This window comes from Pelophylax lessonae (assembly GCF_965119305.1).
Source record: "Pelophylax lessonae genome assembly, chromosome: 3".
In the NCBI taxonomy this organism is placed as follows: Eukaryota; Metazoa; Chordata; class Amphibia; order Anura; family Ranidae; genus Pelophylax; species Pelophylax lessonae.
Window position 1 is genome coordinate 186,849,492 of NC_138770.1, and position 20,610 is coordinate 186,870,101.

Consider the following 20,610-nt stretch of genomic DNA (forward strand, 5'->3'; position numbering starts at 1 on the left):
TCAACAAAATAAAGCATGTGGCTTTTAATTTGAATATTACTTGAGGTGATTTGTAGCCCTATTCGTGCACTCGCAGCAGAAATAATTGAGTACTGTCTCTGATACTTTTTGCATGATTTGCACTAACATACAATTTAAGACAAGCTTTCAGGGTACGTCCCCTTCTTTAAGGACCATGAAGAAGGGGGGCATACCTCAAAAGCTTGTCCTGAATAATTGTGGCAAAGGGAAAAAGGTGGAGAAGGGAAGGGATAGAACCGCTATTGAGTTTTTAATGCCGTCTGCCACCACTGGAGAGAGATTCCCCCTACAATTGTCGGTCACTGGGTACAACAAAAGTCTTTTCAGAATGGATGAGGTTTAAACCTCAGTCAGCTTATTATGATCTATCCTCCTGTTCCAGTGACAACTGAACCCATAATTTTTGGTCTTACTGGTTCACAGAAAAAACACTTAAAGGAGAAGTCCAGTCAAAACCTAACTACAGCTAAACCTGCTCTGTGCCACATTCAAAGACTATTCTATCTTACCCTGTAAAGCAAAAATCACTGCATTTACCTTTTCTGCACCCGATCCGCTGTCAGTGGTGACTTTAGCGTAGTGGCGGGTGCCGGAGAGGCACTCGACAAGAGAAGCCCCATTGTAACTCTAAGTGACATCACTTCCCATTCATTTCACAGCCATTGTCGGTCCTCTCCTGCACACCACTTCCGTGGCTAAAGACCGGATTGGGTGTAGAAAAGGGAAGTACGATTTTTTTTTTTTTGCTTTACAGGATTAAATAAAATGGTCTTAGAATGTGGCAAAGAACAGGTTTAGCGTTGGGTTTTGACTGGACTTATCTTTTAACCGAAATATGTCTTCTTCCCAGGTTTGTCCAAAGCTTTTCAAGGGCTAGTCAAGAAAAAAAATCATGGGCAGCAAACTATATAAAAAGTAGCTGAGACTAGTTGCTAATGGCTATTGGGTTTTTATCAAAGGGGTTGTACTGTGGCCAGTGGAAGAAGGAAATTTCTTGGCATCAGTGGGAATAAACAATGCCCCATCATTGGTATTCGGGGGAGTAATAGTGCCCTATTATTGGTATCAGTGGGAGATATAGTGCCCCCATCATTGGTGTCAATGAGTGGAATAGTTCCCTATCATTAGTGTCAGTAATCGTACACCATCATTGGTGTCAGTGAAATAAATAGTTCCCCATCATTGGTGTCAGTGGAAGGCTGTGGGCACAATCATTGGTGTCAGTGGGAGGAATAATGGCCCCATCATTGGTGTCAGTGGGAGAAATAATGGCCCCATCGTTGGTGCCAGTGGGAGGAATAATGGCCCCATCGTTGGTGCCAGTGGGAGGAATAATGGCCCCATCGTTGGTGCCAGTGGGAGGAATAATGGCCCCATCGTTGGTGCCAGTGGGAGGAATAATGGCCCCATCGTTGGTGCCAGTGGGAGGAATAATGGCCCCATCGTTGGTGCCAGTGGGAGGAATAATGGCCCCATCGTTGGTGCCAGTGGGAGGAATAATGGCCCCATCGTTGGTGCCAGTGGGAGGAATAATGGCCCCATCGTTGGTGCCAGTGGGAGGAATAATGGCCCCATCGTTGGTGCCAGTGGGAGGAATAATGGCCCCATCGTTGGTGCCAGTGGGAGGAATAATGGCCCCATCGTTGGTGCCAGTGGGAGGAATAATGGCCCCATCGTTGGTGCCAGTGGGAGGAACAGTGGCCCCATCGTTGGTGCCAGTGGGAGGAACAGTGGCCCCATCGTTGGTGCCAGTGGGAGGAACAGTGGCCCCATCGTTGGTGCCAGTGGGAGGAATAGTTGCCCCATCGTTGGTGTCAGTGGGAGGAATAGTTGCCCCATCGTTGGTGTCAGTGGGAGGAATAGTTGCCCCATCATCGGGTCAGTGGGAGGAGTAGTGCCTTATTGTTGGGGTGGGAACCTTGTACCACTGTTGCTGACAGTGGGGAGAATGCCCCAGGGGCTAGGTAAAACCAGGCAAAGGACTGCATCCAGCCCCCGGGGCACAATTTGGAGGCCCCTATAGTAATTCTTTTAAGGACCCCTCAGACCACAAGTTTATTAGCATATGGGCAGTTGTACACCAACTCTTCTTGGGTTCAGTGGTCTTTAAAGGGGACCTGGAATATGTTAGCCTTACCAAATTGTACCATTTGACTAAAGCATGCCTTGCTTGCTGTTAAAACAAAAAAATAAATCTTCCAGGTTCCCAGCTTTTTGCATCCTAGAAAATGTGGTCTTTTGCTACCCATCATTAAATATGACAGTCAGACAAAACCTGACTGTAATGAGATTAGAGGATCAGTAACGTATAGAGGAAGGCACTATAATTTCCCCTGTATATGTAGACCATTACGAATTTAGATTCCGTGACAGCCCAATGGCAACTGGTTGAAGTGGTTGTAATGCATTCTATGCTTTAAGATTAAAAAAAATCCTGGTGTGTGCAGCAGCCCCCCTAATGATTGAGCCCATCCCGATACAGCGATGTTGCATGAGAGCCACGGCTGTCCAGGACTCTCCTCCTTATTGGCTGAGACAGCAGCAGGGTAGCCATTGGCTCTAGCTGCTGTCTAAGTCAGTGAGCCAATGAGGAGAGAAAGGGGGCGGGGCCCAGCTGCGGCTCTGTGTCTGAATGGACACAGAGCAGGACTCGGTTTGGGTGCCCCCATAGCGAGCTGCTTGCTGTGGGGGCGCTCGTCAGGAGGGAGGGGCCAGGAGCAGCAAAGAGGGACCCAAGAAGAGGAGGATCGGGGCTGCCCTGTGCAAAACCACTGCACAGAGGAGGGAAGTATGACATGCTGGTTATTATTTAACAAAGAAAAACCAGCCTTTTTTAATATCAATTCATTTAATACAAAAAAAAAAAAAAAAAAAAAAAAACTTTCAGAACACAAACTGGTGATCATTACATTAAACTGAATACTTTCCTGTGTGTAGGTAAAAAAATCCCACGCAGACTGCAGTTCACTTTTATTACTCTTGTATAGTATATAATAATAATGTGGTACTGGCTGTTACATGTTGTCTCTATAGGACAAGTGAATGGAAATGTCCCCATTGGAACACCGAAGGGAAATGATGATGATCTGCCAGGGGTTAACCATTTACTCTATACTTGAGTGTTCTTGTGCTTTGATGTGCTTATGGAGATGGTGGCGCGTGCCCGGACACTTCACAGTACCAGCTTATCTCAGGCAATACATTAGCGGCATAGCCAAGCATTGTTTCCCCATAGACGAGTGGGCCAGGGAGGTCTTGTGCAGTCTGCTAGTACTGGTACAGATATGGATTGTCTCTTATTGTGGGTGAATCTGATCATCCCATATCTTTCTCCAGCTTCATTCTTGAAAACGTTTTTTTTTGTTTTCTGTAAAGTCTCTCCAGGCTCCACTTTTCTCACTTTCATACGTTACTAGCACCTATCTACGTGCGTGTTTTGACACCTCACATTTCTCTAATTTGGACATGAGCAAGTTCCACTCATTCAAATGATGACGTGCGTGCATGGGGATTTACTACAGCTAATAAACTCATCTGAAAGAAGTCCCGTTTTTTGTGATGCGCTCTGTAGCCATCGACCAATAAAAACGTGGCCATGCGTAGGATCTTTTGATTGTGTGATCATTAGTAGCAAACAGCCTGAACTTCCAATGCCCATGTAGGAATTTTCCGTTTCTGTTATGATAAGCTGTGTAGCTTGTTTTTGCAGCTGAATGTTGTGTTTAGGACTTGTCCATGTGAGGGGGTTTATTGTTTCATTGGGTTTTTGTAGGCCCTTCCAGACCCAAGTGGTGGGATTTGGATGAGTGTGCTGAACATAGCTTAGTGGATCTTTAAAATATTTCCAGTCTTTTCTGGGGGGTTTTTTATGACATTAGATTGCTCAGTAATTTTCATTACCCATTCCCCTTTTCTCCTCATTTTAAAGTAGAACTAAAGGCAAAACTTTTCTTTTAGTTTTGGATAGAGTGCAGAGGGATTAGAACACTTGTCAGTTTTTATTGCGATCTGTGTCCCCGTTGAGGAGATTTACCCCCTCTTGTCCTGTTTACCATTATTAAAAGTAAAGGAAAGAAAATCCCAAATTTGGTTGTCCTCAGAAAAGTAATAAAGGGGAAATCTTCCAATGGGGACACTAGTTCTGGTGACCTGGGGGTCCCCAAGGTATTCTCTTAATTTGCAGGGATTCCCTCTCACATTCTGTTTGGGCTTTGGGACAGGAAATGAAATGAAATCTCCACAATGGGACGCAGATGGCGAAAAAATAATCTGTAATGGGTTATAACCTTCCCCTTGCTCTGTTCAAAATATCCAAAGTTCTACTTTTAAGGCTCCTCCATGTACACGGGACGTTGTTAAAAGTCCCTTTGAATGCTGGAATTTTTAGGACGTTTGAAACGTCCGTTTGGTCGCGTTTGTACCCACGTTTAGCGGGCGTTTGCGTTTAGAACCGTTCCTAGAGGTCAAAAAAATATTCCCCTTTTAAAATGGAAAAACGCAAACGCTAAACGCGGGTCATCGCGTTCGGTCACGCTTTTGCGTTTGAAACGCCGGGAAACACACGTTCGAACGCAAATAATTGCGTTCTAAAAAAGTCTCTGAACACAACTGCCTGCAAATGACTGTAAACGACCATGTGTACATGGACAGATAAGATAACATGTAGGTGGGTTCAGGGGCTTCTGAAAAAAAACGCCCAACTGCTCCTAAACGGCCATTTACAACATCCCGTGTACATGGAGCCTAAATCTGTTGTATGTCCATGTGCTGGTTTCCAAAGAAAGCCCATTCATACATAGAAATGGCTTCACACTCTGGTCTCTTTTAATTTTAATTTTTTTTTTTCTTTCTCGCCAACTACTCTTACCTTACCATGTGCTTGTGTTAAAAAATATCCTGTTGTCTTTGTATTGCTCCATTTTGTGTGAAATTCCTAATGTTCCTGACAATCCCACCTGCTTTCTTATTTCTAATCCATCACACTAGGCGTAGGAGCACATCCGTCCAGTGTGGTCAGTTTTCTGGCTGTATACCCCCCGCCCCCCCCCCCCCCCCCCACACACACACACACACACACGGAAGTTCAGTGTATTGCTGTTTCTCCACCCCCGCCTCTCTAAGGCCCCCTTAGAACAGAGATTATGTGATCATTTTTCAAAAAAATTAAGGTATTCATTTTTCCCCATTAATGTTTTTTTATTTCTGTTTTAAACTGAATAAGACGTGCCCGTTGGCACCCGCCAACATCCGATCCTATCTGGAAGATCGGAATGGATGGAAACGGACAGGCGGTCCATTTCAATCCAGCAGCCCATATAGGACAGTGGGCTGTGTTCATGTCCACTCTGCATCAGCGGAGCGGACATGGACCTGTAATCCATATGATCAGCGGAGACATCCCCTGCTGAGCAAGCGGATCTACCGGTGGACTCCGCCAGTGTGAAAGGGGCCTAAGAGTTGGTGTTGCTTAAACATTGTTTAGATTCAAGCAAAGATCTGCTAAATGAAAGCTTTTCCCAGTTTATCTGCCTTTTTATGCTTCTGGAAGCACTTTTTTCCTGGTTTCTTTAAAATACCTTCTGGCTCCAATTTTGCTACCATTAACTCCTACATTCTAGATGAGCTTGGCCACTACTGAAAAACTCTAGCTAGAAAATGTCTGCCCTTTCATTATAAACAGACAATACGCTTGTTTGCTCTGGCTGCATTTGTTTTAGGCTGTGCATTCATATGCCCTGGCAGCCAAACAGCTGGGCAACCTAGGACTTGGCAGCAATAATTGACTAATAACCTCATACAATCATTCCGTTATTTGACCACCTAAATAAAAGTTGGTGTATTCGTGTTATGCAGAGAAATCATTGGAAATAACTAGATGTAGGTATACCTCCAGCATGCAATCTTCCATAGTTTTAAAGCAAAACGATCCCCAGCCCTGATAAAGGAAACTCATTTTTGAATGACGGACTAGGACAGGGGTTTGCTACCTTTGCACTCCATCAGCTGTAGAACTAAAAGTTCCTTTGGGGCATTGCAAGATTAAAACAGCCACAGGCATGACATCCAGAGGCAGAAACATGATTAGACTTGGGTTGGATTTGTAGCTTTACTGAAAAAGGTCGCCTACCCTTGGATTAGGAGGTGCCAGTTAGTGCTTTTTGTACTATTTCTATACTATAAGTATAGTATGCCTTGACCGTCCTAAAACCCAGGCTCTTGCAGTATGCCACTTTCCAGTTTTAGGGCACACCCCTCTACAGTTCGCAATGGATGCCTGAGGACTCAACATTGCATTGCTTTAAAGGAGAAGTACAGTGCATTGCTTTAAAGGAGAAGTGCAGCCAAAGCTTGTTTGGCTGTACTTCTCCTAAGGATCACAGGAGTGCAGTTTATTTTTCACTCCTGTGACTGGTTTCCAGCAGACAGTGGGCTGAAGCCTGCTGTTGGCTTACGTCACAGCGCTGGTCCAGGCTGGGGAAAGGTCACCACCATATGGTCAGAATTCACCCAGATGCCTTGACTGGCACCCGACTTAGCCTCTCAGTGAGAGCCTGAGCCAGCCACTTCTGCCCCCTCCACAGCCACAGCCCTTCAGTGAGCACGGGGGGCAGAGAGCCAGTGACTGACAGTCGCCAGCTCTCTGCTCAGTGAGGACTGAGTGATCAGCAGTGTTTGATCGCTCGGGTTCTCAATCATAGAGCCGACAGGGCTCAAAAAAAAAAACAAAAAACCTCAACTTCTCTTGAGATAAGGATGCAGTGTGCTTCTGAGTGAAATTATTGGCAAAATTGAATGCTGCAGCGTCGTTCAGGCTTTTCAGCTTCTCAGAGGGTCCTGCAGCATTTGACAAATGACAGGCACCAGTAGATACATGGCGGAGCCAAGCCTACCTTTCAATTGGAAGTAAATTTTCCATTGGGGAAAAAAAATTATTTTATACTTTTTGCAAAATAAAAAACAGCAGTTTGAAGCCGGTAAAGTCAGACCCATAAATGAATATACACACTTTCTTATGTGACGGTCTTCTGTGCTCAGCCTAGGTAACAGACATTCTGTATGCAGAATGCAAAACTCCTTTCATGATCACATAGTAGATGTAGCTGACTCGTGCCACTTTACCATTTGAGCTCTTTGTCCTTTCCTTCCCCTCTTATATCAGTAGAATTCTGGCAGCAATGTGTGATACATAATTAAATAATTTAACTAATGCATTCTGTTTGTTATCCCCAGCTCTGATCCTGCTCTTTTACCTGGTGTTCTATGGCTTCCTGGCCGGACTCTTCACCCTGACTATGTGGGTGATGCTGCAGACACTGGATGACTCTGTTCCTAAATATCGCGATCGGGTTTCCTCTCCAGGTAAGGCTGTAATTTTACACTGACATTATACATCTGTATGTATTCTTATTGATATTCTGTGTCTAATGTTAGTGTGTTTGGATCTCACAAACTCAGATCAGATAGGGTAATCTCTACAAACAATTGTGGTAGAGCCTTGGAACAGCAGACAACAAATGATTAGCTGAGTTGCAAATAGTTGGATTTCCTATATTTGTCCTTTATTGCCCATGAAGAGATAAGTAAAGTGTTTGTAAAACCAAATCATGTGTATACATATGTCAACACTAATGATTGACGACAGCCTAATGTACCCTGCAAAGCGTAATATGTTGGTACTATATAAACACTGGATATTTGAAAGTACTTACGACAAGAGCATGACTGCCTATTCTGTATTACAGAATGGTGTTTAAGAATTGTGTACTTTTGGACTGGAAGAACTTTTCCTTTCCTTAGATTGCTCTGTAAACTATTGAAAAAGACTGTACATAGAACTGCTAGCTCAGTTGAATGAAAAGCTTACCTCCTCGCCCATTTTTATTTTATTTTTTTTGTTTTAAACCGCCTTTAAATAGAAATCTAGTGAAATGGCCATAAAAATAAATGGAATGCATATATTTACATCCCCCCCCCCTTGGTACATACTGTGTTGCACTTTCTTCCATGTTTATAGTTTGTCTCAGAGTCGGTTCACACTGGGGCGGCACGACTCTGTACTACTTCGGGGGCTACTTGCATGGACTTCACATAATGGAAGTCTATGCATGTCGCTCCGAGGTCGCCCTGAAGTAGTACAGGACCCTTTTTCTAAGTCGGAGCGACTTGTGTTGCTGCTATTAGAACGGGTCCTGTAGCGGTCAATGGACCACGAGGGAGCGCGACTTGTCAGGCTGACAAGTCGCGCTAGTGTGGACCAAGTCTCAGTGCTGAAATTGCAGAATTCCCTCTTGCCTCCATTCCACCGAATCCTGACCATGCATTTAGCAAAGAGATAAATATTTCATTAACTATGATGGACAGTGCTTGGCTCCAAAACAAGCATTGTCACAAGGTATTCAGGGCGAGGGGGACATATCGGTACCCCTGTTCTACACTCTCTCTGCCTTTTTATTGATTGCTAGGATGCAGGTTGTCACTGTCACACAGGTTGCTAGGACTCAGGAGGATGTCTCCACTATAACAACCAATGATGCCTGCATCCTGGCAATAAAAGATTCTAGGCACCAGGAACAAATAATTAAAAGATGGGGTTAAACTGGGTGGGAGCTCTCTAGCTGACAGACTCCCCCAGGCGCACTCACTGAACAGGGGGCAGTAGCAACCCCAACAAATGATGCTTCTGTCATGGGAAAAGCAGAGAAGCTGGAAAGAGGAGTTTTTCTTTACATTCCAATGCTGTTTTATTGTAGAAGAGTTTTTCAGGTATTTAGACATGAATGTGTGGACCTTTTATTTCATTTTGGAATGCTAGTGAGAGTTCTTAGGTAAGTGTCATTAGTAATGTGTTTAATATGCATAAGCCAATGTGTTAGCAAGGCTTCTAAAACATGGAGGTGGTTGTAAAACCGCTGAATAGACTTCAATGATTCCCCTTCCCCAAATATTTCAGAGGTTTGTATAACACAATTTACAAGCCTGTGTCCTCTAACCACCTTAGATGAGAAATGTTTCGATAGATTAAATTAGTAATGACTGACACAGCGTTTAGTTCCAGGTTTCATGTTCGGATATAGTTGCTATCTCACACCTTACCTCTCGAGATGGTTTGGAGTTGTAGTAATTATACCTTTCTCGTGTTTTACCTGAGGGAGCTGCAACTCCGAAATTGTGGTTCCCAGAAACTGAATTGCAGAAGACCTGGGTTGCAATCTGAGTAGGGGTGTTAAAAGGTGGAACCAAAGATGGATATTTATCTTGTTGGGACAAAATATGGTCATGTTCCATATACATATTTAATCCACTGTGTGTTTAATATCTCTGTACATATTCTTCTGTCTGTATGGTTGTTGTACAAATACATCTAACCAGATTTCAGCTGTCCTTTTTTACTTATTCTGGGTTGATAGTAGAATATTACTCCTTATTGGTTTCTAAGGGCAGCTGCTATATTTTCCGTTATTGTATGTTCTAGACAAGGCTGCACTGCTTATCGGAAAGCAAAACCACTCTCTATTATTTTATGAAAAGGCTGGAGAAATTCCTGCTTTAGCTGCATGACTGAGCTTAATGGGAGGTTTTATCTATTTGCCAAGCCAATAATTGACCATTCTAATGTTCTTAACCTGTTATGTAAACTATTTTCTCTCCACAGTGCTGAGCTCTTGCTTGCAGAACCCATGGATTTGAGTTTCTCAGTATAACTGCGCATTAGTTCTACACAGACCGTTGTATGTGCGCACTTGTTAGATCACCTTCAATTCTTAATCTGATAGGGTTTGATTGGTCTTGGGACATTTATCAACGTAGCAAAGATAACTTAACATTTGGTAATTTTACTGCAAATAGTCTGATTGCAACCTGCAAAGCTGCCAAAATTGTGGAATTAAAGAAAAGTCCTAAGACAAAAAAGGAATAAAAAAAAATTGGGAGATTTTATAATTTCCAGTAGGCTTCCTTCAGGTGTCCATATATCTAACAGTACTGCTAAGGTGCCTGAATGTATCTGCTTTGATCTTAAAGCCTAACTCCACATTTATTGACCCTCTTTAAAGTGTATGTAACCCTAACAAAAAAAAAAAAGAAAACTGTTCCTGATTCTTTAACGCTTGAACAGCAGCACAGTGCTTGTGCGGTGTCATTTGGCCCCTTGTAGCATCTAAAATTCCTGGTTGATCCTGCCTGGTTCTGCCCCTGTAAACTAATCACAATTTTTTTAATGGCTGAGCCCTGACATCGTAGTCAGTTTACGTGCCTCATTCATCCGCTGCTCTCCTCTGTCATCCTCCCTGCCTGTCGGCTCTGATCATCTCCCCGGGCCATCTCCTCCTGCTGGTAAAATAACGGAGTCTTCTTTCTACAGTCCCCTCTGTGTATGTGTTATTTTTTAAATAAGCGAACATATACCTTATTTTATAGTGCCGCTCATGTGACCGGCCACCTCTCTCCTTTCTTTCTCCTCCTCCTTCCTGGCTGATGTCAGCGGAGGTTTCTCGGTCCCTCCCGCTGTAGCTGTCAGATTGAGAGGGGCGGCCAGTCACGTGCGCTATAAAATACGGTATGTGGTGGCTTATTTTTAAAAGACATGTACACTGGGGAACATCAGTTAATGTAACAGAGGGGATTGTAGAAAGAAGACTCAGTGGGGTAACAACCACTTTAAATAGTTTGGGCCAAGCTGGCCCAAACCAACGATTTACTGCTCTAACTGGTGCTCTTGCTGAGCGTGCTATATTCACTGTTTGTAGCCCCAGCTACATATAGTATACAACGCTGTGTTTTGGCAGTGGAATGAAACCTTCCTATCCCACTCCTGAAACAAAATATTCACAGAGAGCTTTGTATTCTATGAATAAATACAAAGCCACCTCCTGGTTGGCTGAAGTGGAGTTATTTAACATTATCAACCTGTCACTTGCCAATAAAAAGCTTCCTGTGAATGGCTGAGTAGCACTGCGTCCTGATTCTATTTTGTTCTGGGAGTGGGATGGTAAGTCTGCATGCCACTGTTGGAACACACCACTGTATACTCTATGTAGCTGAGGCCCACATACGATTAATACAGTGCACCCAGTAAATAAAATTAAATAAAAAAAAGTGCAGTAAATAAAATAAAAAGTGTGTGTGTGTGTGTGTGTGTGTGTGTGTGTGTGTGTGTGTGTGTGTGTGTGTGTGTGTGTGTGTGTGTGTGTGTGTGTGTGTGTGTGTGTGTGTGTGTGTGTGTGTGTGTGTGTGTGTGTGTGTGTGTGTGTGTGTGTGTGTGTGTGTGTGTGTGTGTGTGTGTGTGTGTGTGTGTGTGTGTGTGTGTGTGTGTGTGTGTGTGTGTGTGTGTGTGTGTGTGTGTATATATATGTATATATATTAGTTCAGGGCAATCCTAAATACACATTACTCAGTAATGAATGCATACATTATATGTTGCAATACGTCCCATATATAAGTGCAAGGAAAAACTCTGAATAATAAAGTACAAAAAAATGGGAGTAAAAGAGAAGAGTCCTTTCTTATGGATGGTAACAGAGAAAACCAGCTGGCATACACTCCAGGTGAGAGGCAGAGAATGCCTGGTGGTGGGAAAGCATGAGCACCTAACAAATTTACATCTTCCTGGAGTGTATGAAAGGACTCTTTTTTTGCATCTTACTATTCAGAGTTTTTCCTTGCACTTATATATGTGAGGTATTGTAACATAATGTATGCATTCATTACTGTATAATGTGTATTTAGGATTGCGCTGCACTATAATACATATGTCTACAGGAGGTTCTATGCGATTGCCCCTGAGTGTCCAGCTGCTAGTCCGTATTCAATTAATTTAAGGTTCAGCACTGAATATTATATTTTATCTATCAAAATGAAATGTAGAGCTAGGGTTTAATATCAATTTCAGTGGTTTTTACAGGGGACCCTGTACACAGAACCTCAACTTTCAGATAAATCGGCACTATATTCTGCTTCTCCATTTGGCATTTAGAACACCTAAGCCACTACTGTACAGTGATGGTTTGGCATTGGGCTGTGAAATCACTGGAGAGGGTTTGAGCTTGGCACAGGGAGAGTGCTGGGCTTTATACCCTGTTATACTAGCCTTGGTTACTTTTGTTATGAAGATCCCTAGCTCTTTTTTGCTGTTGTGCCAGCCGGTTTTTCTATAGATACACCATAGACAGAACTTGGACAGACACAAACCTAAGAAGAAGAAGAAATTGCCATGAGAAAGTTATAGTGGCAGACCTAGAGGTACATAGATTTTCATCTACCTATGTGTATGGTAGTGTAGTTGGGAGGTCTTTGTTCTTGGTAGAACAATTTTCATTTAGAGGAAATTCATGAGAAAATACCTAGGATGACATTTGTTTAGCAACTTCAATTGCAACTTGATAATGCTTTGACAATAGTATTAATAGTTTGAGTTACTGGCTTAGAACAAGTACAGAATTAAAGGGGAACTTTTAGGCTAGGAAATTAAAATGGGCAGGATTTTTAATGCAAAAGAGACTTGCTTTGTCTCTTCTGCATTAAAGCTACTTACCTGCCTGTCCCCCCCCCCCCCCTGTACAGTAAGCTGTGAAGACGCAGCTTAATGCACAAATTCGGCAATGCCGAAGCTGACAGAAGGCAGGAGTGACGTCCTATCGGTCAGGCCAATGACCGCAGCCTGTGATCGAAATCTGCAAGTCAACTACCCGAAGATGTCAGCAGCCAACAGGGCGTTCTGGGAGGGGACCTTAAAGGTGAGTATACTTCCGCCTTAAGGAAATATGAAATGGTTTTTCTCACGTTTATTTACTGCATTTCCAGGCCTGTGACTAAGGCATGTTGAAGAAAGATGCAGTCGGGCAACCAGAATGGGGCCAGAAATGACCACATCCAATCAGGTGTTCTTTAGCTAACCTTGCTTGAAGGTGCAAATTAACAAGGAGCACAAATTGCAGGAACAGGGTTTTTCCCAATGATTGACTCCATTCTATATGATCGATTTTTTTTTTGTTTAGTTCTGTTTGCTCCTGCGTTGATTAATGTCCCTTGATGTGTGAAATTTTTTTTTTCTTTGATACATGGAATGTGATACATAATGTGTATATGATATACTCTGTCCTCCAGATTAGATTTTCTGTATCTCAATGGGGAATATTCATGTTTTGTCCTTCTGCTCATCTTGGTTTGCTACCCTTTACTTGGCTCTCATCCTCTATTCCTGCTTTCCTTCATTAGTTGAAATTCTGACACTCACCTTCTTATCCCAGCTATAGCTGAACTGAGGTTTAGCATTTTACAGGCCAAAATGAATTTGTTAGGCATTATAAAATAAAGTTCACATATCCAGTTTTATGGAAGGGGGGATTGGTTAGGCTCTGTAGGAAAATGTCAAAGCCAACTAAACTTCCAAGTTTATTCTGGTCATGGTAAGATCAAGCTGGTGTGCAAAACTGTGTTTTTATAGGTTAAAGAAGGGGCTCCTAAAATCCAGCTCTGTTCATGTAACATTAGTGGAGTGGACCTGAGCAATGCAGCTTTGTACCTAGTGAAAGCAGAAGCCAAGACACAGCAATTTAAAGGCTCCATGATACATTACACCAGTATTTAGGTGTATATATGATCACTTGGTTGGGAACCAATCCAAATGGGATCAAATTTGTCAGCAATGATCTAGTGAACATATGCAAGAAGGCTTCATTAAGAAACATGCATTTTTGTTTTTTTCCATGTATTGGGATCTTTGGTGAACTAAAACATCACAGAGGTGTAACTGGTAAAAATACCATTCTGATCAATACTATACCAATATGTTCTCACGACATTTAGAAATTGGTATCTGAATGAGATGCTGAAAAATGGATCACCTTACTCTGCATACGTTAAAGTGGTTCTAAAGCCTAAGGTTTCTGTTGGTTTTTTTTTACCTTTTAATATGGTTGTGAAGCCACTATATACTTTTTTTTTTATATAGTCTTCTCTGTTTCCTAATCCTGTGTGCCCCTGTGTGTGTGCATTTCATTAAAAAAAATGCCGTCTATACCTGATTTTAGAGCGCACTTCTCAGTGCTCACATGACCGGCTGCTTTTCTCCCCTCTCTCCATCTGACAGCTGCAGCGGCAAGGGCTGAGAATCCCCCGCTGACATCAGTCAAGAGGGGAGGAGGAGAGAGGCGGCCAGTCACGTGAGCGGCGCTCTGACAGGTATAGATGGCATTTAAAAAAAAAAAAACGCGCACACAGGATTAGGAAACAGAGAGGATTATATTATATAAAAATGTAAATGTTATTTTAGCCGCAGGAGGAGAGGGATGGACACTGTCACTAGCTGACAGGCAGGGAGGGGGGAGAGGACAGGGTAGAGCAGACAGGAGAACTGCAGATGACGGAGTCACTTAAACCGACCACGGGGTCAGGGCTCAGCGGCCATGATAAACATTGGTCAGTTTACCAGGCAGGATCAGCCAGGTATTTCAGGTGATAGTGGCCCAAATTACACTGCTCAAGAAGCACTGTGCTGTATAACATGCTTTAAAGGAACAGGATCCTTTTTTTTTTTTTTGGGGGGGGGGGGGTGTAACAAACGCTATAATGCATATTATGGTAAACCCGCCCCACCTTATACTTTTCTGAGCCCATTCACGATCAAGGGCTGTGCATGGGAGCCAAGGCTCCTGGCACTGTCCCTCCTCTCTCAGAAGATGCTGCTGTCATTTAAATGTTGAAATGAGGAACGCATGGCGGGGCCGATTCGCCTGTTTTGTGTCAATGGACGCAGACAAGGCAGCTCGGGAGCGAACTTGCACGAGTGCCCCCTGGAAGTGGCCTTCAATTGGGGGAGCTGGGAGCAACAGCAGGGGACCCCAGAAGAAGAGGATTCAGGGCTGCTCTGTGCAAAACCACTGCACAGAGCATGGAAGGTATAGCATTTTTGTTTAAAAAAAAAAAAAGAACCTTTTTAATATCACTTTATGCATGTGATCCCAGTGGAACGGAAAGCGGATTTGGGAGCCCTGGCTTGGTACACAGTTAACCGTAATTCATAAACACCATTGAACCCTGTGCCTCAGTAGTATGTTCTATGCTGCAGGTTGCTGACATTGCTTGCAGTGATAGGACCAGTAGACAAGATGTGACCCAGGAATACAAAGGAACATAGCTGCTTCTCATCCTTCACTGTCTTCTTGTCATATTTAACTGACCATGGGTCTTCAGCCTGACCTAATGTGACCATGTGTGCAGTCTTTAATGCCATGTGCTCCATGTGTTTTTCCCTTCACTGATCCGTAAACCCTTTAGGTTGAATAAATTGAATTACCCTGTAAGAGATGAATACCGGGATTTTGTCTTTAAAAATAGATGTGCCAGCTGATGGCTCCGCTGTAATCTCTGTAGTCCACGTGATTGAGTTTATAAACTTCCTTTTTACCTGTTTTCCAACCTTAGTTTTAGTGAAAACCTCCTGACAACAGGCCCAGTGTGCCCTGTGCGTCAGTCCACACCTTCCCCCATGCTGGGAAAAAAAGCTTTTCATAGTGGAATTCCACATTACACTGTCAGTGTGGCGGCCTGACACACACAGCTTTGTAAGCCCTGTCTCCCCAGGTCTCCACCTCCTGCTGGCACTGTCACCGATTGCACGCAACTTGTGTACAATTTTCTTATTTCTTTTTTCCATGTCTCTTTTGTGTCTGATTTGGCACTACTTATTGCAGATTGTGTTAAAGTAAACCTTGGTTTTATTCTGTTTAAAAATCAATTGGCCTCTCTCCTGTATTTTATCTTTCCGTGAATGAAATTGATGAGAATTAACGTCTTTACAAATTGGGAGATGGGTTTAATGTAATCATGGTGTGATCACTGCAATTTAATGTTCATGCCTTCAATAAATGAAGTGTAATATCTGATTGCCAGCAGAATTCAAAGGTTTCTCCTATAATTCCAGGTCTTATGATTTCCCCTAAATCAGCTGGATTGGAACTCACCTTTAATAAAAACGAAAGGAGTTCATATGAAGCCTATGTGAAAGCTCTTCATGGTTTCCTAACACGTAAGTATAACCTCACCATTTATATATTACTATTGGAATTTGTTTAGAGGCTGTCTAATTGGACTGAACGTTGTAGTTTACACAGAGGTTGCTGTTCAGTCATTCTGTAGTCTTTTTAGACCTACAACACTTTGACCACCCACCTAAAATTGAAAAGGCCCCTTTTTTGCAGCTAGAACAACCCCTGTTGCCACCAAAGCAACCCTGACCTGTTAAGGCATGGACACCACTAGACCTTCATGGTATGCTATGGTATCTGCATCAGGCTGTCAGTAGCAGATCCTTTACACCTGTAAGTTGCGAGGTGGGCTTTCATGAATCGGACTTGTTTTTCCAGCATATCTCAGAGATGCTCAATTGGATTAAGACTTAACGAATTTGGAGGCCAAGTCAACACCTTGAACTCATGTTCCTCAAATCATTCCTGAACCATTTTGTAGTATACCAGGGAGCATTATCTTGCTGAAAGAGGCCACTGCTATCAGGGAATATAATTTCCATAAACGAGTGTACTTGGTCAGCAACGATGTCTAGGTAGGTGGTCAAATGTGTACAGGTGTCAAATAACATCCACATAAATGACAGGACCCAAGGTTTCCAGCAGAACGTTGTCCAAAGCATCACCCTGCCTCTGCTGCCTTGCCTTCTTTGCAATACTGCATCTTGGCGCCATCTCTTCTCTAGGCATGCACCCGTCCAACGTGATGTAAAAGAAAATTATATTCATCAGACCAGGTCACCTTTTCCCATTGCTCCGTGGTCCAGTTCTGACGCACGTGCCCATTACTGGCACTTTTGGCTGTGGACATGGGTTAGCGTGGGCACCACGTACCACCATACACAAACTGCGATGCCCATTTGTTCTGCTTTCAGCACATCCATTTCAGGGGAAACATGTGGACTTGCTACCTAGTATATCCCACTGAATTTCAGATGCCACTGTAACGAGATAATCAATGTGTTTCACTTAATCTAAGTGGTCATAAAGGTATGGTTGGTCAATGTATATTTGTATGTGTAAATTTGCTGCAATTGCTTACATCTTAAAGATAACTGGCTGGTTCTTCAAATGTAAGACCTGAACCAGCTTGGAATAAATGCAAGTCAGAAAATAATGAAATTTCTTATCTCTGCTACTCCTATAGTAAAGGCCTGGTTACCAACAAGTGAGCATCTTTAGAAGTCCATTGCTGTGGCTTTTTTTTTTTTCTCTCTAGTTCTGTATAGTGCTAATTGCACTGCTGCATATGGTCTTGGAGTCGAATTCTGTATATAAAATAGCCATGAAAGTATGGAACAGCAAATGAGTAGAATAGGGTTGTCCCTTATAAAATGATGTTTAGGCAAGCATAACGGTAACTAATTTCTTTCTAAATATGTGCTTTCTCATTATGGTTTTGACATAAGAGCTTAGCTCTGCATTACTATGGCAAAACAATTGAACTTGGGCCTCATTCACAGTGGCATTGTCAAACCTGTGTGTACAAGACATTTTTAAACTCAAAAACAAAAAACAAAAAGTAGGTAATGGTTTTTCTATGGAGCCATTCACATTGTGCGTTTTTACCTTTGTTAGAAAAAATTATGCACGTCCAGAATTAAATTTGATTCTCTAAATGTGCCTAAAACTGCTAAGCATGAACTTCTAAACACAGGGAAAAGTGATTTGGAAGGTGTGAAAGTTGTGTATACCGCCTAGATGACTTCTCCTGTGTATAGAAAAGCTAAAACCTAGTACACACGGGCCTAGTGTTGGCCAGCATCGGCCGGTTTCAATAGACACTGGTTGACATTCGGCCTGCATGTGTACTACAGTCGATCTGACAGAGGTTGGCTGTTCGGCGGGCTTCTGTCATTGGGGCATGAACGAAAAAGATCTGCCGATCGGCATCCGATCCGCGCCAATGGCTGAGCGCTAACCAGTGTGTACTGACAGGAGGTCCATGCCCCTGTCGGAACACAATACAAACGGCAGTGGAGATAGCTGTACTAACATCTGACTGTTTAGTACAGCAGCTCCTCCTGAGCTGTCAGGTTTTTTTTTTTTTTTATATTTCAGTCCTGCTGGGTTGAACAAAAACTACTAGTGTGTACTAGGCATAACCGTTCTCGGCAGCAGTATTTGAAAGGTCCTTTTATTTTTGCAAACGGTAAAGTCTCTGCCACTTTTGAGTGATTTTTTTCTCTTTCCTTGCATATGCAGTAGGGTCAAACTGTCGCTAGGGCAGTGATCTTCATGAACAACAGTCCCATTGCTGGTGGTTATTTTTAAATGTGGACTGTCCAGAACATTCAAGTCTTACCCACCCATAATTCTACATATATAATTTTACTCTGACATTTTCACAAGGAGGGCGAAGTACACATCCAGTGCACTAAAACATGTGGCTCCCTCAGTCCCGCCCAGTGTTCTCTTCTTACTTAATTGACCACTTCATTTATTAAAACAAGTGACTGATAAAATAACAGGTGGTGGGAGATGAAAGTGGAAATGAAACTGCCCTATTACACGCCCAACATCTAGCAAAAAGAATGAATGGGGTCCCACATTAAACGTCCTGCGAGAGAATGACTACACGGTCTCCCACTAATGGGAGGAACAGACGGCAAGATGGGAAGAGGATAATGTAAAAAGGGTAAAGTTAAAGCAACACAGATTTGCACAGCATTAAGTTATATTTTCAAGGTGTTTGCCAGCGTTAATTTTGAGGTCAAATTTTGTTTTAGTCAGTCTTTTGACTAAAATGCCATTTTAGTTGTATTTTAGTCATCTGAATTGTTTTAATCCTTTTTTATTTGACCAAAATCTCCAGTACATTTTGGCTGTCCAAAATGTAATGGGTTTAGTTAAATTGTAATGCATTATTTAAGCATTTCTCGAATTTCCAAACTCCATTTTTTACTCATGCAGTAAACATTTTACATTTTTTAATATGTCATTATTTATGGTATAGTGTTACTAAACCCAGGACCCTGCACTCACAATATCTGGTTTCCCACAGAACATGGAAATGCAATCATTTTATTAAATATAAACTGCTAAATACCTTTCTCTTTTGTTAATTGAAGGACACAGCTCCTGATATTCTTAACCTTTTGGGTTATACTGCCCCCCCACAGGAGAAAAAAAAAGTCTGGCTACATCTATGGGCAGTCCCAGGGGTATACTCCCTCTCTCTCTCTGCTATAGGTAGTATAGGTTTTTTTCTGCCTAGTCAGGAGTAAGGACCTAGTTCCTTGCTGGGATCTCTGGTCCTGGCAACATTTTTTCTTTTAGATAGATTTTTTTTTTTCTCCTGTGATATCTACAATCAACTGCCAGACTGGGTGACAGGCTCGATAATCTAGATCCAGTGGTCACCCCAGTCTGGCCTGCGAATTAAATGCCTCACAAGGTCACATACGACCGGGTCTCGGCCTGAGTCGCAGCATTCCTCCTGACCGACAGCCCCCCCGTTTTGATGGCGAGGGGTTCTGTCTGGAGCGGTGCCCGTGTGGTTCCTGGTATGGTGAGTGGCTAGCTCATCCATGGGACAGTCGGACCCCCAGGTTCCTCTCTTTCTCATTAGGCACCCCCTCACCTGTCTTCCCCCCCCCCCTCCACTAATGCTGGGGCTTTGTGGGTGGTCTGGTACACCTCCCAAGTGGGGGCAGGGGGGGTGCGCCCCTGGCGACCAGATGATCAGCTGTGCGGGGGGGGTTGTACCTGGTGGTGGCTCCTGCCTGGCCCCCATCCTGCCTGTCCTGAGGCCTAGGGATCCCTCCTGGGAGCCTGGCGGGGCAGCCATTTTCTTGTAGCCTTTGTGCTGCAATGCACGGTGGCCATTTTGTGGTGGTTTGCTATAAAGCAGGGGCCATGACAGTGGAGCCCAGTGGGCAGCGATTTCGGTGGTGGGAGCCCCTCCTCCTCCCCTGGTGCTGACTCCTGGATCCTTTCTTTTTCTGATCGCCGAACGTGCAGTGCAGATTCTCCTAGTGGCTGTGGTGCCTGGTTTCTGCGGGATTGTGAGCCTTGTGGGGTCCTCTCCCTCTCTGCTGAGGATTGATTGGGGCTCTGTGACTGGCAACAGTTGTGCTGCCAGAGCTTTGGGCGTGTCCCTTAGTAGTGTTTTACACTTTTTTTTTTTGTGGGGTCCCCCTGGTGACTCATGGAGTCTTTTAGAGCACATCTCCCCACCTGATCCCCTCTCTGAGGCTGCGGGGCCCAACCATCTATCGACGCACTGACAGCGGTCCCGGAGTCCTTTGTGTCCCGGGTGGAGTTGGCTTTTGGGGGACGGGCTGGCAAAAGTAAAAAAGCCTTCCCTGCCTCATCTGTCCCTCCGATCCTGAATCTGATTCGGCCCCCGCGGACGTGGGTCACCCTGCATGGGTCTGCGACCATACGCCCTGAATCCTCAGATTCCCCTCCTATTTTGACAGAATTGTCCCCTTGGGGATCCCTAAGCGCTTTGCTAGGCGATACCCCTATAAAGGAGTCCCTTCTTAAGAAGTGGACTGTTCCACCGGTGGTGGTCCCTCCGGTTTCCAGATTGGAAACGGCTCCCCCAGTATTTCGGCTGTTT

At 43.6% G+C, this 20,610-nt stretch overlaps 1 protein-coding gene across 1 annotated transcript in view; it reads left to right on the forward strand.

Annotated features, from left to right (window-relative positions):
* Window positions 1-20,610, forward strand: part of ATP1B3 (ATPase Na+/K+ transporting subunit beta 3) — an 83,071-nt gene that overhangs the window by 42,530 nt on the left and 19,931 nt on the right. Inside the window, exons 2-3 of the mRNA XM_082250068.1 lie at window positions 7,252-7,380; window positions 15,941-16,045. Coding sequence (XP_082106194.1) covers window positions 7,252-7,380; window positions 15,941-16,045 — 234 coding nt within the window. The remainder of the gene's footprint in view (window positions 1-7,251; window positions 7,381-15,940; window positions 16,046-20,610) is intronic.